General features: G+C 39.4%; 1 protein-coding gene across 1 annotated transcript in view; it reads left to right on the forward strand.

Annotated features, from left to right (window-relative positions):
• The window catches only part of LOC110217777 (mitochondrial adenyl nucleotide antiporter SLC25A24-like), a 43903-nt gene that overhangs the window by 7288 nt on the left and 13290 nt on the right, over positions 1–23325 (forward strand). The window contains exons 2-4 of the mRNA XM_021000340.2: positions 12760–12886; positions 15352–15439; positions 22153–22261. Of these exons, the coding sequence (XP_020855999.1) occupies positions 12760–12886; positions 15352–15439; positions 22153–22261 (324 nt within the window). The remainder of the gene's footprint in view (positions 1–12759; positions 12887–15351; positions 15440–22152; positions 22262–23325) is intronic.

The following is a 23325-nucleotide window of genomic DNA, read 5'->3' on the forward strand; positions in this document are numbered from 1 at the left end:
GTGTATATATATATATATATATATGTATGTGTATATATATATATATATGTATGTGTATATATATATATATGTATGTGTATATATATATATATGTATGTGTATATATATATATATATATATATATATATATATATATATGTATGTGTGTGTGAATACAAAAGTGGAATGGGCTGTCTAGATACGTGTTGGGTTCCCCTGGCTGGGAGGGAGGTCTTCAAATGGAGGCCAGGTGACTATTAGGGATGTTGTCATGAGAATTTCTTGGCTGCTGAGGCCCCCTTTCAGCTCTTAAAATTCTATGAGTCTGTGAATCACGATTCCTAGAAGGACATTATTCCAACATTGTTCTGGGCCACTAAGTGCTCTGACCTCTGACCAAGGCACACAAATTCACCTGAGAGGAAGACTGAGGACCAAACATCTTACAGCTACATGGATGGAATCAGGTTAGTCTAGTACAAGAGCAATACTGCCCTGAGTCTAAGGCTTGGTTCGTCTGCATTGGCAATAACCCAGGGAATTTGGAGTGGTGCCACTGGGATAGGAAATGGGTTTGTAACTGAACCAACACAGGTAACTCCCAGATTCAGAAATTCCCTTTACCTATGTAGAATAGTATGTTCTCTGAAACTTCCTGTCAAGGATAGCAGTTTCTTCCCAGTCCCTCAGACCCAATCTAGGTGTCATTTTCAACTCCCCCCCCCCCATCTGTTGCCAGGGGCTGTTAATTTCACCTTTTCAACATCTCTCTAATACACCCCATTCTCTTTTTGGACACTGCCACCACCCTAATGCAGGCCATTACACCTCATGCCTGGCCTATTGCAATAGCCTGTTGGTGGGTCTGCCTGCCTCAAGTCTCTTCCGGCTCCAATTCATCCTCTGTTATGCTGTCAAAGAGATTTACCCAAGGTAGAGATCCTCCTATGTCAATCCTCTTAAATTCTGGGGCTCTGTCTAGGATCAAATACAAAGTCCTCTGTTTGGCATGCAAAGCTCTTCATAACCTAGCTCCTTACTCCCCCCTCTCCCTTCCCCTGACGTTTCTAGTCTTGTTATATTTTACTCTCTGAGATGTATTCTTTGATCCAGTGACACTGGCCTTCTGCTGTTTTAGGAACAAGACATTCTATCTCTTGGTTTGGGGCATTTTCTCTGATTGTTCTCCATGTCTGGGATGTTTTCCTTCCTTATCCCCTTCTCCTGGCTTCTTTCAAGTTCCAACTAAAATCCTACCTTCTGCAGAAAGCTTTTCCTGATACCTCTTAATTCCAGTGCCTTCCCTCTCTTAATTCTTTCCCATTTCTCTTATATGTAGCTTGTTTGTACATTTTCGTTTTCTGTGTCCCTCATTAGATGGTCAACTCCTTGAGGGCAGAGACTTTTGCCTTCCTTGTATCCTCAGCACTTAGGACAGTGCCTGACACATAGTGGGCATTTAATAAATGCTTCTCAACTGACTGAAACAGTATAGAGAGTTGCATAGAGCATGGAGAATTAGGTGTTTGGCTCGGGGTCATAAAACCAGCATTGGAGGAATTTCCTGGCACCAAGGCCAACTCTCTATCCATTATCCACACTGCCACTTATTTACCCCAGTAATAACCAGGGAAGCATTCAGTAAAGGCGTGTACCTTTGATGCATGTCCTTCATGCAGGCTGGGACCCAGGCTGCTGCCCCCATGTGTCAAGGCTTTGCTGATCCCCAATTTAGTAAGTTATCTCTTCAGTACAGTCAATGTAAGCTTCTTTGAGCTGTGGCATGAGGTCCAAAAGACCTTTGGTTTGAGGGTAGGGAGAAGTAGGGGAGGGAATGACCAATACACGATTTGTTTCAAGCTGACATTATGGCTGGCACATACTAGATTTATTTATTATTTATTTAATTGATTAAATTATTTGTTGTCCACTATCTCTATTGGACTTCTTCATGTTTATAATTTATGAAGTTAAGTAAGTCATAATAGTAGAATAGTTAAATGATTTGTATTAAAAAAACTTTGCAAAAGAAACAGTTATATACATAACAAGAATGGTAGTTACTTTCACCAATTAAAAAAATGTTACTGGTGGGTTATTGAGTTCTAGCTAATTTGTTTTCAGTAAATCCATTCATTGTACTCATAATTCCATAATTCCTTGGATTGTTTATGAACTTGCCAGGGGTCAGGCCCTTGCTGGTGAAACTGTCAGGGGAGGAGATGGGAGCTCTTTCTGTTCAGATACTATGATAAGGATCTGGAAGGAGTAGGTCCAAGTTCAGAGCTAGGAATGCAAAACCAGAAAATCGAGACTTTATGGTCACTGGTCAGAGTTAGGCTTGACTCTGCTACTTACTTATTACTTTGGGACCTCAGGAAAGTCCCTTTCACTCTCTAAGCCTCAGTTTCCTCCTTTTGAAAAGGAATTTGGATTAGACAATCTGTTCTAGCTCTAAAAAGCCTTTACAAATCTTATCTCTTTTGATCCTAATGACTATCCTGGGAGGTTGGTGCTAAAATTATTCCATTTTAGAGATGAAGAAACTGAGGCATGAAGTGTGAGAGATTAAGTGACTTACCCAGGTCACAAAGCTAGTAAGTATCTGAGAATGGGTTTGGTCTCTGGTCTTCCTTATTCCAGAGTGGGAAAGAGCTGAACCTGGGTTTGTAAACCCTTTTGTTTATCTCATTAATAAAGTTTGTTAACTTTTAAAAAAACACTTATTGAAAAGAACATATGTACATGTCAGTCATTTTTGTTTCACCACTCTAAGCTCTTTCCGACAGGTTTTGTTTCTAATCCTGTGTGTGATGGTAGCTTTAAAAATGACTTTGTACAAACAAACTTCATCCAGTTAAGAAGGTGCTCTGGAGGAAAGAAATGGGAGAATAGCTTGGATTTGCCTAGCAAGGTGCTGGAATGGAGAGGAAAAAGACCAAACAAACCCCAAAGCTAGAATTGGACTCTGGACTTGTTCAAATTATGGTTCTGATATTTTATGACTTGTATAATCTTGGGGAGGCTACCTTTTCTCCCTAGGCCTCAGTTTTCTGTCTGTAAAATGAGATTATATTGAATAACCCCTAAGATCCCTTCCAGCCTTAAATCACTGATCCTAGGATCCCCTCTGATGGAAAAGAGATGATAATGGGGTTTATGATACAGATATCTGCTATGCCTTGCTGCACCTTCCCCACCCCTTTCCTTTCAATTTCTGCCACATTCAGATTCATAAAAGAAGTATTAAGATAGCATGCAATAAGGTTGTAAATATGCTGGATCTGGAGGAGTCAGAAAATGTGGGTTGGAATCCCAGCACTTCCACTTAGTTGTTGGGTGACATTATGCATATGACTTAATTTCCCCTTGCCTCAGTTTCTCCATCTGTAAAATGTAGGTAATTGTACAGCCTACCTCAGAGGATGTTCTTCCTCTCCCCATCCCCCTCCCTTGTCCCCTACACCTTCCCCCTTATAAAACTCTCCCATGCAGGGACTGTGTTGTGTTCATTCTTTGGCTCCCCCTCCCTCTACCTCTTACAGTGGTCTGTATGAAACTCAGCAGGTATTTCCTAGATGCCTGGTAAATGAAAGGATTTCTTTTAAAATATCCTTTAATTCAAACTTTCTATTAATCCTGTCCAGGCTTCCTTACAAAGGAATCCCAGTTAATGACAATTCACTATGTAGTTTTCTTCCAAACACAAGTGGCTAAATCTACAGCTTCCAAGTCATTCACACTGTGCCACATCAAAACAAGTCCTATCATCTCATTTCAAAGGGGCAGCTGAGCATAAGTGGATAGGAGTGGACTCTTATCACACCTGACCGCCCAACTGGAGCCAGTTGCAAAAGGTCACTGGGACCCCACAGGTGATCTGGCATCAGAGTGCTTGACTCACAGGCTAGACCATTTCTGCTGCATTGAGCTGCACCTTCATGGGGAATGACCACCCTCTTTCTCTTTTTGAAGTGATAAATGTGATGATTCTCCTTGCTAACCAATCAAGAAAGCAACTTGTGTTTTTGGAAGTCTTCTGTTTGCCACACATTGCTTTGAGGAGGGAGTGGATATATTTGAGCTGGTCCTTGCCCCTACAGAGGTCATTCCCCTACAGTCTCAATGGAAATTAGACTAGTATTACAGGAAACAAATGACAAACTGTGGTTCTGGTCCTAATTCAATTCTTCCTGTAAATCTAATCGTGCTCTCTTTTGTATTGTGGCTATGTGTGTGTGTGTGTGTGTGTGCGGGGGGAGGGGAGGCATCTTCTTTAATAATAAATAACTCACATTTATATAGCATTTTAATGTTTGCAAAGCACCTTACAAGCATTATCTCATTTGATCTTTACAACAACCCTATGAAGTAGGTACTGTTGTTATCGTCACTCCCATTTTACAGATCAGAAAATTGAGGCCTAGAGAGGTTTAAGTGACTTGCCTAGGCTCATACAGCTGATATAATATCTGAGAGAGGATTTTGAACCTAGGTTTTCTGACAGAGTCCCCCCCTCCATCTACCATTATCATGTTGCCTTGCTGTTTCCTTACTCAGTGAATTTCTTCTAAAAGATTCATTCCAGTCACAGAAATGTCCCTGCTCCTCACTTAGGCATTAGTGCTTGTCAGCCTACCTTTCTACGTCCTCCAGTGTCTTGATTCATCTGTCCTGCATTCAATCTGTCACGCATTTTTAATTTCTCCTTGTGGTCTGAGAGGTTTAGACCCCTCAAGCACCAGAGTATAGGATGGGGTCATCTGGAATGAATTCATGGACTCGAGCATTCTTTAAGTCAAGGTGGCAAAGATTTATTGTTATGCTGTACAGCAGGCAAGGATTCTCAAGGAAACTGCCATGTTGGGCAGAGCTCCTTAGGGAACTTGCAACGTAACAGGAATGATGCTAAAGCTTATATAGGAAAAGCAGTGAGTTATGTGGCACGTATGCTAATTGGGTGATAACATACAACTATGTCATTCACTACTGGAAACCTCGGGGAAGGAGAGTTTCCTAAGGGGTATGTTGTAGGTCTGTTATGTCTGTAACAAGATAGTTCCGGAAGTTGATGTCTATAGTTTGGCCTCTGGTTTGTATATGGTAACTGTGGACGTAAGTACTTGATAGTTTTGCTGGTAAAGATGGGAAATTCTACAGAGGTCAGCTTGTTGTTTTTTTTTTTAAGGCAGTTGGGGTTAAGTGACTTGCTCAGGGCCACACAGCTAGTGTCAAGAGTTTGGTCTGAGGTCCGATTTGAACTCAGGTCCTCCTGACTTCAGGGCCAGTGCTCTATCCACTGCGCCACCTAGCTGCCCCTAGGTCAGCGTATTCTTGTAACAGGGAGAGATAGTTTGCCTTACTGGGCCTACTCATGAGTTATTTCTATAGATAGGGTCCTTGGGCTGGAGGGAAACTGTCAGGGATAGTGCCTTTAGGCTAGGGAGAAATATGATCTTGGAAGTGGGATCTGAGTACAAGCACCCAAGCACTTCATTAACCCTTGCCAATAGATCCTTGAATCAACTGTCAACAGATATTTATTAAGCACCTACTATCAGGCACATTTTGCCTACAGAATTGCCTACATACTTAAAAAAACCAAACCGCCCTTCACCCATAGCCAACTACAATCCCCTCTAATAATAATAAATCATAGTTAATAATAAATAACATTAAATATTAATAATAATAATTAGCACTTATAGAATGCCTGCTATGTGCCAGGCTCTATGCTAAGCCCTCTACAAATATTATTTCTTTTGATCCTCTTAACAACCCTGGAAGGTAGGTGCTTTTATTGTCTCTATTTTAGAGTTGAGGAAACTAAGGCAAGTAGTGATTAAATGACTTGTTCAGGGGTCACAAAGCTAGTAGGTGTTTGAAGATCAAATTTGAACTCAGGTCTTCCTGACTCGAGGCGCAGGCTCTATCCATTGTGTCATCTAGGTACCTCCTTTTCTTTCCCTTCACTGTTTCCTTAACTTCTCTAAAACAAACAATCTTAATCGAAACTCAGTCTTAACCTATTCACTACCCACTTTGTCCTCAATTCCTTTCAATCAGATTTCTACTTATTTTTTTTTTCTGTCACCTGTGACATCAGGATTGCTACATCCATTGGTCTTGAGCTCTGCAGCTGTTTGACGCTGGTGACCATTCCATTCAGTGGCTTCAGGGACAGCACTCCTACCTGCCTCAGTGCATCTCTACCTGGATAGCTAACTGGTACCTCAAATTCAACATGTTCACAACCAAGTTCATTATCTTTCCTCGTAAACGTCTCTTTTGGATGTCATTATTTCTGTCTGTGATGTTGACATTCCCCCAGTCACAGGCATGTGCCCAAAGAAGGAGAGGCAAGGCCAAGCCAGAGCTTCTGGGCTGATGGGCACAGGGATCAGGCCTGTGAGTGACTTCCAGCCTGGGTGAGATAGAGAAGATCTGGTTTCAAAATAAATTTTCTGGAAAGTAAAGACAGAATGTGAGGGTGATCTTTTAAGACCATGATCTAGAAAACTAGGTTAGATTTAGAAGCAAAATATGAAAATGTGTCAGTATTTCTTAGCTCAGATTTTCACTTATAAGAGAAGGAGCAAAATAATTACAGTAACATTTTATGACACTGCAGTTCCAGTCAGCTTCCCATTTATTAGTCTGTCTGTGTTTCCGAGCTCCACACTATGGGTTGGGTTTTTATAGTATCTAAAGTGAGAAATGTTTATAGCTCATTATCCAATAGAGTCAAAGTATACAATGTCAAATTAGGTAGATCTTGATTGTGAACTGTAGGAACTCTTCAGTTTGGTAACCATGTGTTAGCCTTGGCATGTGGCCTAGTGTATTTGATGGTATTTATTGTCTAATTAGACCTGTGACACAATTCTCTTGTGGAGATAAATGGGGTATAGTTTTTTTGTCTTGTTCCTTTGATATAATTCTTTTTGGAGGCTTAATGATAAAAATAACCTGAAAATTATAGCAATTCCAAATCTTAGAAGTCATTAATATTTTCTTATCTGTTCTGTTAAGTCAGGAGCAAGAAATCAGATTACTTATTTCTACAGCAGAATTTTAATGCTCATTGAATTTTAGTACTTTGTCATTATTTTACTACTTAGCTAGCAAATTTCCTTGGATTGGTTTTGGTAATCCACGCCTATAATTCCTGATGCTGGGGGTTGTTGAGGCTGCTGGATCATTTAAATTCAGGAGTCCTAAGCTGCAGTGAGCTAAAGTCAATTGGGTGTCCACACTACGGCTGGCACCAATTTGGTGAACCCCTGTGAGTTGGGGTGCCATCAGGCTACCTAAACAGGCATGAACTGGCACAAGTTAGAAAAAGAGCAAGTAAAAACTCCATCATTCAGTGCTGGGATTAAGTCGACAAGTGGCCACTGCACTTCTGGCCTGGGTTGAGATAAGACCCAGTCTCAAAAAAAATCACATCAGATATATTCATTCTTCTATCCATCTGTTCATTCAAAAACATTTCAGAGTCGGAGCATTTCGCGGTTGGAAGGGAGTTTAGAGGCCATTTAACTATGTATCTGAACAAGATTTTTTTCTGTCATACATGAGAAGTCATACATGCTTTGAAGATCTCCAAAGATAAGGAACCCTCCCTCCAGAGGAATTTCATTTTGCTTTCCTTCTAGTAAGCCTAACCTTGTCAGTTTTGTAACTTTAAGTCATTGCTCTGGGCTTTGCCCTCTGGGACCAAATGGAACAAACTTAATCCCTCTTCTCCATGACAACCCTTCAAATGCTTGAAGACCTCTATCCTGTGACTTTCCTAAAGTTTTGCTTCTCTAGGCCAAAGAATCTCCATTTTGTTGAAACACTCCTGATATGGCATCAACTCAAACTTTTTAGGATCCTGGTTTTTTTCCTCTGAACAGTCTCCAGTTTACCACTGCAGGGACCTTCCTAAAGGGTGGCATCCAGACTGAACACAGTCCTCCACATTCAGACCTGGGCACAGTGCAGACACCAGGATGCTCAATTCCTTAGCCCCTTGACTCTATCAATTCCACCAAAGTTCACATTGGCTTTCTTGGCTGCCATATCATACTTTTGACCTGAGTTGAGCTCTACCTTCCCACCCTCCCAGATTATTTTTTTTCAGATGGACAAACCTCCACCATCTTATACTTGTAAAGTAGTAAGAGGTTACATTCATCCCTAGTACTTTCAACTTAATAGATTTGGCCCAAGTGTACTAGCCAGTCAAGATCTATTGGCATCCTGCTTCTGATTTCTGTGTTTCCTCTGCCCTGGTGCCGTCTGTAAATGTGATAAGCTTTCCTTCTGTGTTTATCAAATTTGCATTCATTACAAGGCACAGTTCTAACATCTGAAGTTCTATAAAGACAAATAAGATATTATCTCTGAACTCTGGGAATTTCCAGCCTCATAAAACATGTGCCAAAAAAACAAAACAAAACCCAAACCCAAAACATACTACAGCGTACTGTGTGATAAATGCATTAATGGCACAGAGTGCTGAGATTTTTATAAGAAGGAGAGAGCCTTTCTGGCTTGGTGGTGGTGAATACATCAGTTAAAGATTTACCCAAGTACACATTTATCAGTTTCTTTCATCTTATGACTGCACAAGTAATAGCTGATAGTTGATATGTCCAGCCTATCTTCTTTGGCGAATCTCGTCAACAGGTACTTGCATTGTTCTGCATTTTACCGCTCCTCCCTGTTAGCAGCAAAAGTCTTACCATGAATTCCACGAAGCCTTTGTTTGAACCAGGAAGAGGTTTTATGAACGACCTCTGTACACACACATATCAAACAAATACGCACATTTTTATTCCCTATTCCCTATTCAAATTTCCCTCCCCTGTTTTCCCATTGGCTGGGTACTATAGAGGTCACAGCATATCCGAAGTGCCTAATTTTCCTACATGAGTCTCCGCCCCTAATTACATCTCTCACTCTCCACCATTCAGCGACCTAGGCTCCTGTCCACTTTTGCTCTTATTTGGGAAACACCCCTTTTGATTTTGATCTATACCTAACCTCAGAACTGGTTTTCAGCCAGTTAGTCTATTCACCTACCAATAGTGTTTTCTTATTCTAATTTGTGGCTTCCTTTGTTCAACTTCCACCTGACCCTTTGATTGCATTTCAGGTGACTTTTGTGGAAATGAAAACCAACTATTTCTCACAGACTTCAAACTCAGTTTAAACTGATTTTAATGCTCTCCAGTGTGCTGTCATGTAGGCATCCACACCCTGATGAGTGATAGATATGCAGAAGCAACATCCCCAACCACATTTTGTACACTTCCCACCACCATTTAAAAAGAAGTTTGTTTTTAGTTTTTAACATTCACTTCCATAAGGTTTTGAGTTCCAAATTTTCTCTCCATCTCTCCTCTTCCCCCACCCCAAGGTAGCAAGTAAATTGATATAGGCTTAACATATACATTCATATTAAATCTATTTTCACATTAGTCATGTTGTAAAGAAGAGTTAGAACTAATGGGAGAAACCATGATAAAGAAGAAACAAACAAACAAAAAGCAAATAATATGCTTCGATCTGCATTCCGACTCCAGAGTTCTTTTTATGAATGTGGACAGCATTTTCCATCATGAGTCTTTTGGAGTTGTTTTAGATCCTTGCATTGCTAAGAGATTAGTCTAGCAAAGTTAGTCATCACACAATGTGGCTGTTACTGTGTACAAAGTCCTCCTGGTTCTGCTCACTTCACTCAGCATCAGTTCATGTAAGTCTTTCCAGGTTTTTCTGAAGTCCACCTGTTCATCGTTTCTTATAGCACAATAATATTTCATTACATTCATATACCACGACTTGTTCAGCCATTCCCCAGCTGATGGGGATCCCCTCAATTTCCAATTCTTGGACACCACAAAAAAAGCTGCTATAAATATTTTTGTACCTGTGGTCCTTTTCCCATTTTTATGATATTTTTGGGATGCAGCCCTAGAAGTGCTATTGCTGGGTCAAAAAGTATGCACAATTTTACAGCCCTGGGCATAGTTCCAGATTGCTTTCCAAAATGGTTGGATCAGTTCACAACTCCACCAACAATGCATTCATGTTCCAATTTTCCCACATCTTCCCCAGCATTTGTAATTTTCTTGTTCTGTGATGTTAGCCAATCTGACAGGTATGATGCAGTACCTCAGAATTGTTTTGATTTGCATTTCTCTAGTCAATTGTGACTTAGAGCATTTTTTTCATATGATTATAGATAACTTTAATTTCTTCATCTGAAAACTGCCTGTACTCCTTCTTTGCCTATTTTTCCGAATAGTTTATATAGTATTAGAATTAGTTGTTCTTTAAATGTTTGATACAATTCACTTGTAAATCCATCTGGCCCTGGAGATTTTTTCCTAGGGAGTTCATTGATGGCTTGTTCAATTTCTTTTTCTGAGATGGGGTTATTTAAGTATTTTACTTCCCCTTCTGTTAGTCTGGGCAATTTTGTTTTTGTAAATATTCATCCATTTCACTAAGATTGTCAAATTTATTGACATACAGTTGGGCAAAATAGCTCCTAATTATTGTTTTAATTTCCTCTTTATTGGTGGGGGGAATTCACCCTTTTCATTTTTGATACTGGTAATTTGGTTTTCCTCTTTCTTTTTTAAATCAAATTAACCAAAGGTTTATCTATTTTAATTTTTTTTTGCATAAAACCAGCTCTTAGTTTTATTAGTTCAATAGTTTTCTTGATTTCAATTTTATTAATCTCTCCTTTGGTTTTCAGTATTTCTAATTTGGTATTAGGGATTTTTAATTTGTTCTTTTTCTAGCTTTTTTAGTTGTATGCCCTGTTCATTGATCTCCTCTTTCTCTATTTTATTCATGTAAGCATTTAGGGATATAAAACTTCCCCTAAGAACCGTTTTTGCTGCATCCCATAAGTTTTGGTATGTTATCTATTGTTGCTCTCTTGGATGAAGTTATTGAGCCTTTCTATGATTTGTTGTTTGACCCACTCATTCTTCAGGATTAGGTTATTTAGTTTCCAATTAATTTTTAGCCTATCTTTCCATGACCCATTATTACGTGTAATTTGTATTGCCTCATGATCTGAAAAGGATGCATTTGATATTTCTGCCTTGGATTGTGAGGTTTTTATGTTCTAGTATATGGTCAATTTTTGTGTAGGTGGCATGTACCACTGAGAAAAAGGTATATTCCTTTCTATCCCCATTCAGTTTTCTTCAGAGGTCTACCACATCTAACTTTTCTAAAATTCTGTTCACCTCCTTGACCTCTTTCTTGTTCACTTTGTGGTAAGATTTATCTAGTTCAGAGAGGGAGAGGTTGAGATCCCCCACTTAGTATAGTTTTGTTATCTATTTCTTCCTGTAACTCCCTTAACTTCTCCTTTAAGAATTTGGATGCTATACCACTGGGGTGCATCTATGTTTGGTAATGATATTACTTCATTGTCTATGGTACCTTTTAGCAGGATGTAGTTTCCTTCCTTATCTCTTTTAATTAGATGTATTTTTGCTTTTGCTTTGTCTGAGATCAGGATTGCTACCCCTGCTTTTTTTACTTCAGCTGAAGCATAATATGTTCCACTCCAGCCTTTTACCTTTACTCTAGGTGTATCCCTTTGTTTCATATTTGGTTTTTTGTAAACAACATATTATAGGATGATGGTTTTTAATCTATTCTGCTATCCGCTTCTGTTTTATGGGAGAGTTCATCCCATTTACATTCACAGTTATGCTCACTATCTGTGTCTTTCTCTCCATCCTATTCCTACCCTCTTCCTCTGTTTTCGCTTTTATTTCTCCTTTCTCTTTTTCCCTCTTCACTAGAGTTTTGCTTTTGACCACCACCTCCCTCAATCTTCCCTCCCTTCTATCAGTCAGGGGACTTTTCTTTCTCTTTTCCCTTACTACTTCTTCCATCCCTTCTGACCACCCCTCCCTTTTCTTTCCTTTTTCCCCTCCTACTCCCTATAGGGCAAGTTAGAGTTCTATACCTGAGTATGTTTTTCCCTCCATAATGGGATTGAATCTCCTGACCCTTTCCTCTTCCCAGGCAGTAGTGGGGGCATCTCCAGTCTTCCTGATCTGTATCTGGCCACTGGACCCAGATGGCTCAAGAGGAGAAAGGGAGGTTGGTGACTTTGCACAGCCCTCCCTCACTTAAATCCAATTCACTTGCTAGTCGTGGCTTCGCCTTTCTTATGCCATGGTCCTCTCCGAGAAGGAAGGACAAACAACGAGTGAGAGTGATAATAGCTCCTGTTTACATAGTGAGCATTTTTTTTTAGTAAACACCCTATGAGCTAGAGGGCTAATTTTAGCTCACTATAAAGGTACCCACTTCTGCAGTGGGACCCAGAAGGCACTCACAGATAAGCATTGTGTTTCTCTAGCTCTTGCATCTTTAAGCTCCTGAGCTTTCCTTAAGAATGCTTTTCTGTTGTGTACTAATAGCATTCCTCTCTGCTTGGTTTTATTCAGAACTGTGGGAATTGCTATTTGACTGTTTTAGCCTTCAACAGTGACATTTGTCTGTTTGAATCTCAGAATTCAAAATCTTTGACAATGGAACACTGCTTGTTGTAGTGTTGTGCCAAATTCAGAAATTGTATGTTTGGTGGGGGATGCTTGGCCGGTGAAGCTGTGGCCTGGAAAATTAAAGTTTAACTTAGTACTTTGCCGTCAGCTTAAGGTGACTAAGGAAACGTTAGACATCACTCAGCGCTAGAAACAGTGTTCCCGGACTCTAAAATTCTCTGCCATATCTTTTTTTCACTTGCAGAAAATTTTCAACATTGGAGATACCAACCGTGATGGGCGGCTGGACTTTGCAGAGTTTACGAAGTACCTTAAAGATCATGAGAAAAAGATGAGGTTGGCATTTAAGAGTCTGGACAAAAACAATGACGGTATGCTTCATTCTTCCATTTACTGCTTGGTTTATAAATGAAAGCTGTGTTAGACAATGTCTGTTAGAAAAGTCTTTAGCTTACTCCTGTCCCTCCAAAATTAAGAGAGAGTGTGAAACAGTGGCAAGAGTGCACAGGTTGTGGAGTTAGAGAATCTGGGTTCCAATTCTGCGTTAGACACTACCAATGTCAGTGTAGGCAGGTCATTGAATGTCTCTGGACCTCAGCGTCCTCTGTAAAGTGAAGAGATTAGACAGGTGACTTCTGATGTCCCTAACATGGCTCTATGATCCACTTAGCTCCTTTTATCAGGCTAAATATATTTACATCAGTGTCTCTGATTCAAAAGAGCTAGTTTCTCTTTGATTCTGTTGCTTGTATTACTGTAGCTGTTGCTTTATCAGCAGCGAGGTATTTCTGAGATGTATGATTTTGATTTGGCCACCCACCCGAGGCTGAGTTTAAGTGACTTGCCCAGGGTCACCCATCTAGTAAGTACTGGAGGGAGCATTAGAACCCAGATTTTCCTGACTCTAGATCCAGCATTCTGCCTCACTATGCTACATTGCCTAAAAATTTCATTTTGGGGTGGGTCCAGTACCTGCCTCACCATGTTTGTTGTTGTTTAGTCGTTTGGTTATGTCTGACTCTTTGTGACTCCATGGACCATGCTGTTCCAAGGGTTTTCTTGGCAAATATACTGGATTGGTTTGACATTTCATTCTCCAGTGGATTAAGGCAAATGGAGGTTAAGTGACTTGTCCAGGGTCACACAGCTAGCTAGTAAGTATCCAGGAGCAGATCTGAACTCGGGTTTTCTTGACTCCCACTAAGTGCAGGACAAATTTTTTTAAAAAACATTTATTTTTTAATTTATGGAATAAAACAAGCATTTCCATAACATAGTAAAATAAGAAAGATGATTGCACATGAAACTACAGATTTACTATGTGCAACTTGCTATCACTTTTAAATATACAACAAAGTTATTATATAAATTTCTTTTTTTCTTCCCTCCCTGACTTCCACCCTAGAGATGGCCACCATTAGACACAAATGTGTGTGTATATATGTATATGTGTGTGTATATATATGCATGTGTGTGTGTGTATATGTATATATATATACACACACACACATATGTATGTATGTAAAATTACTCTGTACATACTCCTATTTATCAGTTTTTTTCTCTGGATAAAATTTAAATCAAAATATGAACATCAGCAGCAACAACAATTTGCAAGGCGCTGTCCGGGGTCAGGGGAGAGATACAAAGAGAAAAACAATTGTTACCCTTAAGGGCTTAAATCCTGGTAGGAGGAGACATGAGATGTGTACACAAAGAACTATTCTTTCAAAATAGAGGCTTCTAGGTAGTGTAGTTGAGTCCTGGACTTGGAATTGGGGAAACTGGAGTTGGAATCCTGCCCCAGACACAGCCAGGTGTGACACTGGCCAAGGCACTTAACCTGTCTCACACATAGCACCTATCTCAGTGGGTTGTTCTGAGAACTAAAGGAGATAATATTTGTAAGATGCTTTGTAAACCTTTTTTTTTTAAAGGCAATTAGGGTTAAGTGACTTTCCCAGGGTCACACAGCTAGTAAGTGTCAAGTGTTTGGTCTAAGGCCGAATTTGAACTCAGGTCTTTCTGACTTCAGAGCTGGTGCTCTATCCACTGCGCCACTTAGCTGCCCCAATGCTTTGTAAACCTTAAAGCATGCTGGAGATATCAGTTATTATCATTGCTATTAAATTATGATCTAAGGACATAACAGTATTTTAACATGCTTCGAAATTAGATGAAGGATTAAAATCATCACCAATTTGTAGAATCAAGAATTTGTGGAGGGAGTGGCATTATGTCAACAGATAGCGATAGGAGCATGGCATTCTAATTGTTGGTAATAATGTGAATGAAGGTGTGGAGAGGGGAAAGTGTGGAATACTATTGAGGAATGATGAGTAATCCAGATGGGTTGGAGTACAGAGGGAATTGTGTAAGCTAAAGCTAGAAAGATAGGATGGAGTCATATAATGGAAAGTTTGGAATTCTAGTCTAGTCAATATCTGTTGAAAAAATATTGAATATAATTATTTTGTATCCCCACATTGTGTCTACCACAATGCCAGCTAGGTATGTGTGTGTGATAAATACCATAGTGTACTAATAAATACTACTAATAAATACTTGTTTAAATGAATTGGATATCAGTTGACTTGCTGGAGGGTATGGCTATAAATAGAGAGGGATCACTGTTACCTATTTTTTCTAATGGTATTTAGTTAGGGACCTTACTTCTCTTGGTTTCATATGGGAAATTTAGTCTCTGTTCTTTGTATACAGGACTAGTGAAGGACCGGACCTATTGTTGAACTGGTAGTTTTCTGGAATATTGTAATATTTTACAATTTTTTTTTGCTTCAGTGTGTTTCATTGGGTGAATTCTTATTTCTTAAAGGAAAAGTTGACGCTTCAGAAGTTGTCCAGTCTCTGAAGATCCTAGGCATAGATATTTCTGAACGACAAGCACAGAAGATTCTTCAAAGGTTAGACCTTATTGTCCATTATGATGTAATCTTAGCTTTCAGTTTGCTATCACGTTCTAGAGGCCAAAAGCTGCAAATGTGGACTTTTAAAAATGAATTCTTGCGTCAGCTGTTCCTCTGTTAGGACCTCTATTCCCTTTCTCCTTCCTCCTTTGGCTTGTGTATTTTTTTCAGGGGATCATAGACTTAGAGCTGCAAGGGGCCTCAGAGGCCATCTTGTCCACCCTATCATTTTAGAAATGAGGAAACTGATGCCTAGAGAAGTGTCAAAAGAATTTTAATGTAGTTTGGACTGGACTGCTCTCTAACCTGCGGGTAGCCAGAGCTGAATAGAGCAGACTTGAGACAGGAGAGTCAGGAATCAAACAGAAATTTAATTTCAGTGTGAGGGAAATGGCTTTCAAGTAAGGACATGTGTGTTGGGGGCCCAACCCTAGTGGAGGGCCCCTGAGGCAGTGTGGGGAGATCTTTAATACTTATACCTGTAGTTATGCTGTGAGCTGTAGCCCTGACAATGAGGGTAATAGCAACAATGTGACAAGTCTGATTCATAGCAGGGTTTTGTGATCAGAAACAATTCTGGGATTTTGCTGTGGCTGAGATCATACAGAACGTGAATGCAAAGGATTGTTGCTATGCCAAGCTCAGGACACAACTTGCTTGCTGGGTGTTAGTTCTAGAAAACAGGGTATCTCCTGATAACTTGACATTTCTCCCTTTTTTCCAAAGGGAGATTCCCCTCCCTTTCTGGCCAATAAAGGAGAGGCAGGTGCAAGCCAAGATACCAAGAAAGGCCAGTTGAGCCTGGATGAGATTTTGTCAAGGGGGTTAGTTCCTTTAGGGGACCTCTCTAGGAAGCATGTGCCAGGTATGATTGCTAGCCATTGTTTGCCTGCAAGCAGAAAAAGAAGGGGGCGAGAATGTAGAAGGAGAAAATGCTAACACACATTTCAATCAGGGCCTTGGTGGTTAGGCATATAACAAAAAACAAGAGAGAAAAAAAAACCTAGAACGGTATACTCAGCTCTTGTCCAGAATCTTGGGACAGCTATGTTGTCTGGGTGTTGGCTGCTTCTGGGTCTGTACTAAACAAACCCTAAGGGACCCCAAAGGGTTTTGCCATCTGGTCAGGAGCAGGGACTTTCTTCAGATGATCCAGGAGTATATACCCACAAGTTTGATGGCTGTGGGAGTAGTCAGAAGGCCCTGGTAGGGGCCCTTAGAAGACAATGTGGATTGAAAGTTGTGAGAAAACTCCTTGTTATCAGTCTTTGCATCTGAGTTTATGGTCAGCATAACATAGTTGTTATGAGTTAAGAGTCTCTAAACAGCACATAGAAATGATCCAGTTTCCCAGCCATGCAGGGCTAGGTTCAAACAATACAATAAATTTTTTTCCACAGTTCCCATAATTGCATAATTACATGAAGTACACATCAAACTATTTAGAAGTCTCACAGTAGACTTGTTCTGAAAAGGGAGATTTACATGTCACCAAGGTAACCAAGAAAACTTAAACATAAACATTTTAAAACAAAAGACCAAAGCAATATAATAGTTATCACCAATATTAACTGACAGCAAGTCTCCTTGTATCCTAGTAACCAATTCTCAATATCCATTTAATTAGCACCTTTTGAGTGCCAGATGTAGTTATCTGGTCCCTAGATATCTTTTCTTTGACAAAATGCTTATTCTCAGGACAGCTCTAAAGGGGGCTCTACTTCTCTGGTTCCAAATCCAGAGATTCCTAGGTAATTCTGACTTAATATAATTTAGTAAAATCACTTAAATTTGGTTCTCCAATTTTGAAACTTCAGAGAATTTCGGTTTATATACCATTTGCTATTTCTATCCTTACCTAAATGCTATAACTGATAAAAGAATCTTTTAAAAATTTGAGGGTCCAACTGCAAAATGAACTCTTCTGCCTTTTGAGATTATCAGACAGATACCTTAAAAATGGGAAAATAATTTCACTTTCTTTACCATTATCAATACAATCTATGTGTAAAATCTTTAGTAAAATATTACTAAAATATACTCAAAGCTTGAATTTCCATAATAGATTAATTTGGTTTTGGTCTTCTTTGTTACCACAGAAAGATTCTATAGTTTGACTTTTTTTTGGACCTTTGTTTATCTATGAACCCAAACAATTATTTGAGTTTTAAACTCTTTGTTAAGGTAGGGATCTGCTTCCATTGTGGAGAAATGTACTGTCCCAAACTTCAGGGGTTTTGTGCAGCTGTTTTCAGAGATGCTTCTAGGGACCTGTAAATTTTCAGTTCTTCCAAGGTGGTATGATAAGGGGCGAGGTGTTTTCACCTTTCCTGTACTGTGCTCTGGTCTATGAGTGACCACAAACACTCTTTTCTGCCTTGAAACTGTGAGGATTTCTTCTTTGCCACCACTAAAAGTTCTACCATTCCAGCACTCCTTTTCACCGCAGGACTGCCACCCAGAACTGTGACCCAGATCTGAGCACAGGCAAAGCAAGAGAATCCTGCACCAGCAGAGAGATCCCTGTAATCCCCCTCTGATCAGCTACTTGATTCCCCCTCAGTCTGTAGGCCAGAAGCTCAGGAGGCAGCACCACGTCAGGCCACACTCGGGGACTGGGGCTGGGACCCTGTGCTTCTCTCTCTCACCAAGGTCACAGACTTTTCCCACTGACCTTCTAAGTTGTCTTTGGCGTTAGTGGGTTGAGAAGTATGGAAACTGTCACAGCTGCTCGCCATTCGGTCCTCTGAGGCCTGCTCCAGGTTTGCTGAGGCCATGTGATATATCTCTTCAATCAACCATCCATGCTGTCTTGGGCTGTGAATTTGTTTCACTCTGCCTTTATGTGGGTTCTGCTGCTTTAGAATTTGTTTAGAGCCATTTTTTATAGGTATTTGGAGGGGTTTGGAGGAGAGCTCAAGCTTTTACTTCTACCATCTTGGCTCTGTCACTCCCCCCCCCCCATAATAGATAAATTTGGAAGTCAATCATATGATCCTGTTGTTTTCTCAAAATTTACCATTCATTTATTTAGAAAACTTTTATATTACATCTTTGTCTTATTACCATGTCTAATCATTTTCCCCTTAGGAGGATATCATCCCTATATTATAATTTGACCACAAATACAGGTTAAAATTGTAAGATGCTCATGCTTGATCCTATCATAGTAACTCACGAGATGTCCAGTATCAATAGAGTTAGTATGGTACTTACAAAACTTCTTGATTATAGAAATTTGCTATAAAAGGAAAAATGAAGGAAATAGTTATAACAATGTTATATATCATAACAGGGGGAAAACTCCCTTAGCTCTGTTTGATTCCAGGCATTCATCTGACAGCCAATCATGTAGTCACAGGGTGTTAAAAGCAATGCTCAGGATTAATCAAGTGGGGAAATTTCCTTTTCAGAAAAGAAATAGCACAATGGGGAAACAGTCAGGAGGATCCTATCTAGGCTGTGCCCAGGTTGTCCCCAAAACTTTTCCCAGGCACAGACATACACCTTTAGCAGTTCCCAGACTGCAGAACATGCCATTTTTTTTTTTTTTACTAATGGTTGCATGATAATTCAGACAGCCATCTTGGTAACCAAAGCTCAAAATAATAAATTACAGCCCCAGGAATGTTTATCTTAAATAGCAAAATTTCACTAACCACAATTTAAGGTTTTAATATCATTTCTGATGCTTCCCTAGCAGTTGACATTTCATTTACCCTTTACTTATAAATTAAAATTACCCGTATTCTGGGGCTTCAGACATACAGCAAATACCTGATAGTTGAGTCATCATTAATATGTTGAAACTGTGTCGAAACCACATCTTTAAACCACCCTATATACTTTCATAATAGCCAAGAATTTCAAATAAAAATTTGCTATTATATATTATTATCTGCTTTATAACAAAACATACCTTTATTAAATATTTAACAATTTTCAAATATCTATTTTTTTTTATTACAACCTTGTTCAAGGTCACCAAGATAGTAAGAGTCAGAGTCAGGATTTGAACCAGGTTTTCTGACTCCAGTTCCAGTGCTCTTTCTACTATACTAAATTGCCATATTTTTTGCTCCCAGGATTTTAATTTGTCTCTGTCTTCCTGTCTCTTGGATAATCAATTTCTTAAAGTGGGTATCTTGTCTTTTGCTCCTTTTTGTAACCACCTCATTGGCTATCCCAGTTTGTTATGCATAATAGGCATCACCTGATGGTGGTGATTGCTGATTATCAGGCACCAGCTTACAGATGGTGCTCAATAATTGCTGTTGGTCAACTGACTCATGGTTCCCAAAAGGTTTTTAAAATGTTGGTTGAGGATTAATTGATTGAAAAGAAAATCTCTGTCCCTTTGTATCTCTTATGGGAAGGTAGGACCAACACCCAAAGGTAGGCTATTTAGCTTAGAGCCCCCTCTTTTCTTTAGAAGAGAAATATGACTTCTTGCAAAGCAATTCTATGGTGACTGATATTTTGATACTTCCAAATGTCTGTAATATCACTAGTGTAGATATTTCCTCTGCCAATACAGGTTATGCCTATGTGTGCCTTCTTTAGGAAGGTGAATTGCTGTGATTGAAGAAATTAGCCAAGATATTAAAAGATAGCTACAGGGACCAGACCTGTGATTTCACTAGCTTAGGGAGCTCTTGGGTGAGGAAACCCCCTCTGTGGTATAGGTCTTGGCTGTATAGAGCCCAGAGAAGTTAAATGACTTACCCAGGGGCATATAGACAGTCTTCATGTGTCTGAGCTGGGACCTGAACTCAGATATTCCTATCTTTAAGCCTGGTTCTCTATTCACTCCACTGTGATACCTCAATTAAAGCTATTATAGCCCTATTAATTTAAATAATAATTACTACCCCTCCCCACCAAGAATAAGTAGAGAAACCGAAAATCTTATTTGAAGGTATGAGAAGTAAGAAATTTCAATATCATTATAAAGACAAGAACAAAGAATCCCCAGAGAAAAGCTATGCCTTGAGCTTAGGGGCTCTCACTTTATTCATGTTATGAACCCCTTTGGGAGTCTAGCAGAGCCTATGGTTCCCTCTTCTCAGAATAATATCTTTAAATACATAAAATAAAATACCTGAGATTACAAAGGAAACTAATTATGTTGAAATGCAGTTGTCAAAATATATTAAAAAATTGCTTCAGGTTAAGAGTCCCTCCTCTGGCCAGTCTTCTAATGGTGAGCCTCTCTATGCATGGGTTGCTCCTTGGCCAACAGATAGCATCACTAGGTCCATATGTGAGACCTTTCTTTGGTAGGCCCAGCCATGCTTTTTATGCTTTGATAACATAGTCAAGGTTAGTTTCATGCCCTGATCAGTCATTAGAATACTCTTAGTGGAATTCAGTCAGCAAGCTATAGCTTAATAGACTGAAAGCAGAAACTTGGTGGTTCTCCAAGTTCATGGCTGATTCTTTCTCCCTCACCCCTAACAGATATGGCAAGGAATATACCGGAAACCACTGCTGATAAAATTAGACAGTTCTGCCAGGACCAGAATGTGGTTTTCTCAACATGTGCCCAATCTTAGTATAAGAATTTGTACTAGAGGACTAGTTAAGTAGGGATACAAGAATGGCAATGTAGATGGTCATTAATTACCAATGAAGGAGACTTGTAATGATGACATCTCCAGCAGTCATTTTACTACTATGTTAGAATTTGTATTTTGATATTTGAGAAATCTCTCTTTTAAAGGTACTGTATTTTGCCTACTTATCCTCCATTTGCCATTTTATCCACGAATTGAAGAAATGGTCTGATTGTTGTCAGATTTATAATCATGGGACCTAAGTTCAAATTTTTGCTCTGCTCATTCTTATTTTTGACTCTGGGCAAGTTACTTAACCTCTTTATGCCTCAGTTACTATTGCTGTAGAATGAGAGGATTGTACTAACTTTATTAGATATTCTTAACCTGGGGTCCATGAACTTGTTTAAAAATTTTTTTGATAACTGATTTTCAGTATAATCTGTTTTCTTGGTAATCCCAATTATTTTATTTTATGCATTGAAAAACATTTTGAGAAGAGGTGTATAGATTTCACACCAGCCTGCCAAAAGGGGTCCATAGCACAAAAAGAGTTAAGAACTTTGCTGATTTTAAAGGATTCACCTAGTCAGGGGTGTGCTGGTAATCTTTAACAGCTGATTCTCTGGAAACAATATGTACTCTCAACACACTTTTACATTTAATCTGCATTGTTAACTTTTTCTGCATCACTTTCTTACATCTAGGCAATCAAATGATAAATCAAGCACTGATTTGGACCACTTACTGATTTCTGAGGTGCAAATGTTCACACTGAAAATTTGGTTCTCAGCTGGTTCAAGCTGGCTCCAGCATATCCCTGCTTCTAGTTCTAAATTAGTGATCCTGTGATTCTTAGTGACTCTCTTTTAAGTGAATACTGGATCTTGTTCACATCAAAAGTCCTTTTCATATATGTTATTTAAAAGAGTAAAGTATATGTAATCATTCTGAATTTGGAGAGATCAGCATACCAATATTTGAGAATGGAAATATTCACAAGTGTTAGATTGCAATGGATTGAGGGTAAAGACCAATAGAAGCAGCCACTGAAGATGCATTAGAAGAATGTGTTGTTACTCTGGACTGATCAATTATTCTAATTTGATTTGTGACGCTTGGCTTATATCGGCTTACATTCTTTTTTATTTTCAGCATTGATGCTGATGGGACGATGTCGGTTGACTGGAATGAATGGAGGGACTACTTTTTACTTAATCCTGCTGAAAACATCGAGGAAATAGTTCGCTTCTGGAAACATTCTGTAAGGAAGACTGGCTTTTTGCTCTGTTTTTTTTTTTTAATGACTTGGTCCTAAGTACAGCTGTGAGGCTGCAGGCTGAGGTTGGGTTGCCATTTGTCAGGAATATCATAGAGGGTATTCATGTATTACCTGAGATAAAATTGAATGATTCTGTGAACTTCTATGGCTCTTTCTAACTTCATGATTCTGTAATTTGTTCATTGAATGGTTCTGAGAACTTCTACAGTCCCTTCTAACTTTATGATTCTACAATTTGTTTATTGTGTTCTCAGGGATCGCTAAGGCTGCATGACCAGTGTAAGTACAATAATACCCCCTTTGGTTGGATAAACCCTTGGAAGTTGCAAGAGGTGCCCATTTCTGAAAAGTAGTGTCATCTGTAGCCCACAGGTAGCAGCTGTGGCTTGCTGAGCTGTCAGAGGTTGGTGAGCTCTTTGCCCTCCAGGAAGTTCATGAGATTGGGCAAGATAAGTAAAGAATGGTATCCTAAAGCGAGAGACTCGGTCATCTCGGCCCCTTGATCTTGCTGTCTTTGTCCTCATCATTGATCTACTCTTTAGTGTCTGGAAACAGATTTCACCTACATCCTTCTCTGGGATTCGGGAGGCCTCCAAACTGGACTCTGTTGTGCTTGATGCTTAAGTCTTTCCTACTCAACTCAAAGCATGAATTAACCTGTTTTTTTTTTTTAACTTATGTTCCATATACTGATGAATCATTTCCTTTCTTCATTTCCTGCTCCTTACCCAGCACCTAGAAGCGGACCTCACTCACTATGGTGAGCTGTTTGTTTCTTAGCCCAACAGACTCTGCCCATGGCCGCCTTCTTCCTGAGAGCCAGGTGATAGGAGATTCAGCTATTCAGTTAATTCAAGCTTATCCTTTATACTCTGGGCTGTCCCAGGGAAGTGCAGGATGATACATCCGTAGTTAGAGCGTCAGCCAAGTCATCTCTGTAGCACAGAAGATGTAGAGGTCTAAATGCAGGATAATGAATATTTTCTGAAATTTTGCTTGAGATTCTGAGTGCACTGGTTACTTAAACTGGTGAAACCACTTGGCAG

The sequence above is a fragment of the Phascolarctos cinereus genome, unplaced genomic scaffold (genome assembly GCF_003287225.1).
Source record: "Phascolarctos cinereus isolate Bilbo 61053 unplaced genomic scaffold, phaCin_HiC Scaffold_5;HRSCAF=322, whole genome shotgun sequence".
Taxonomy (NCBI): domain Eukaryota; kingdom Metazoa; phylum Chordata; class Mammalia; order Diprotodontia; family Phascolarctidae; genus Phascolarctos; species Phascolarctos cinereus.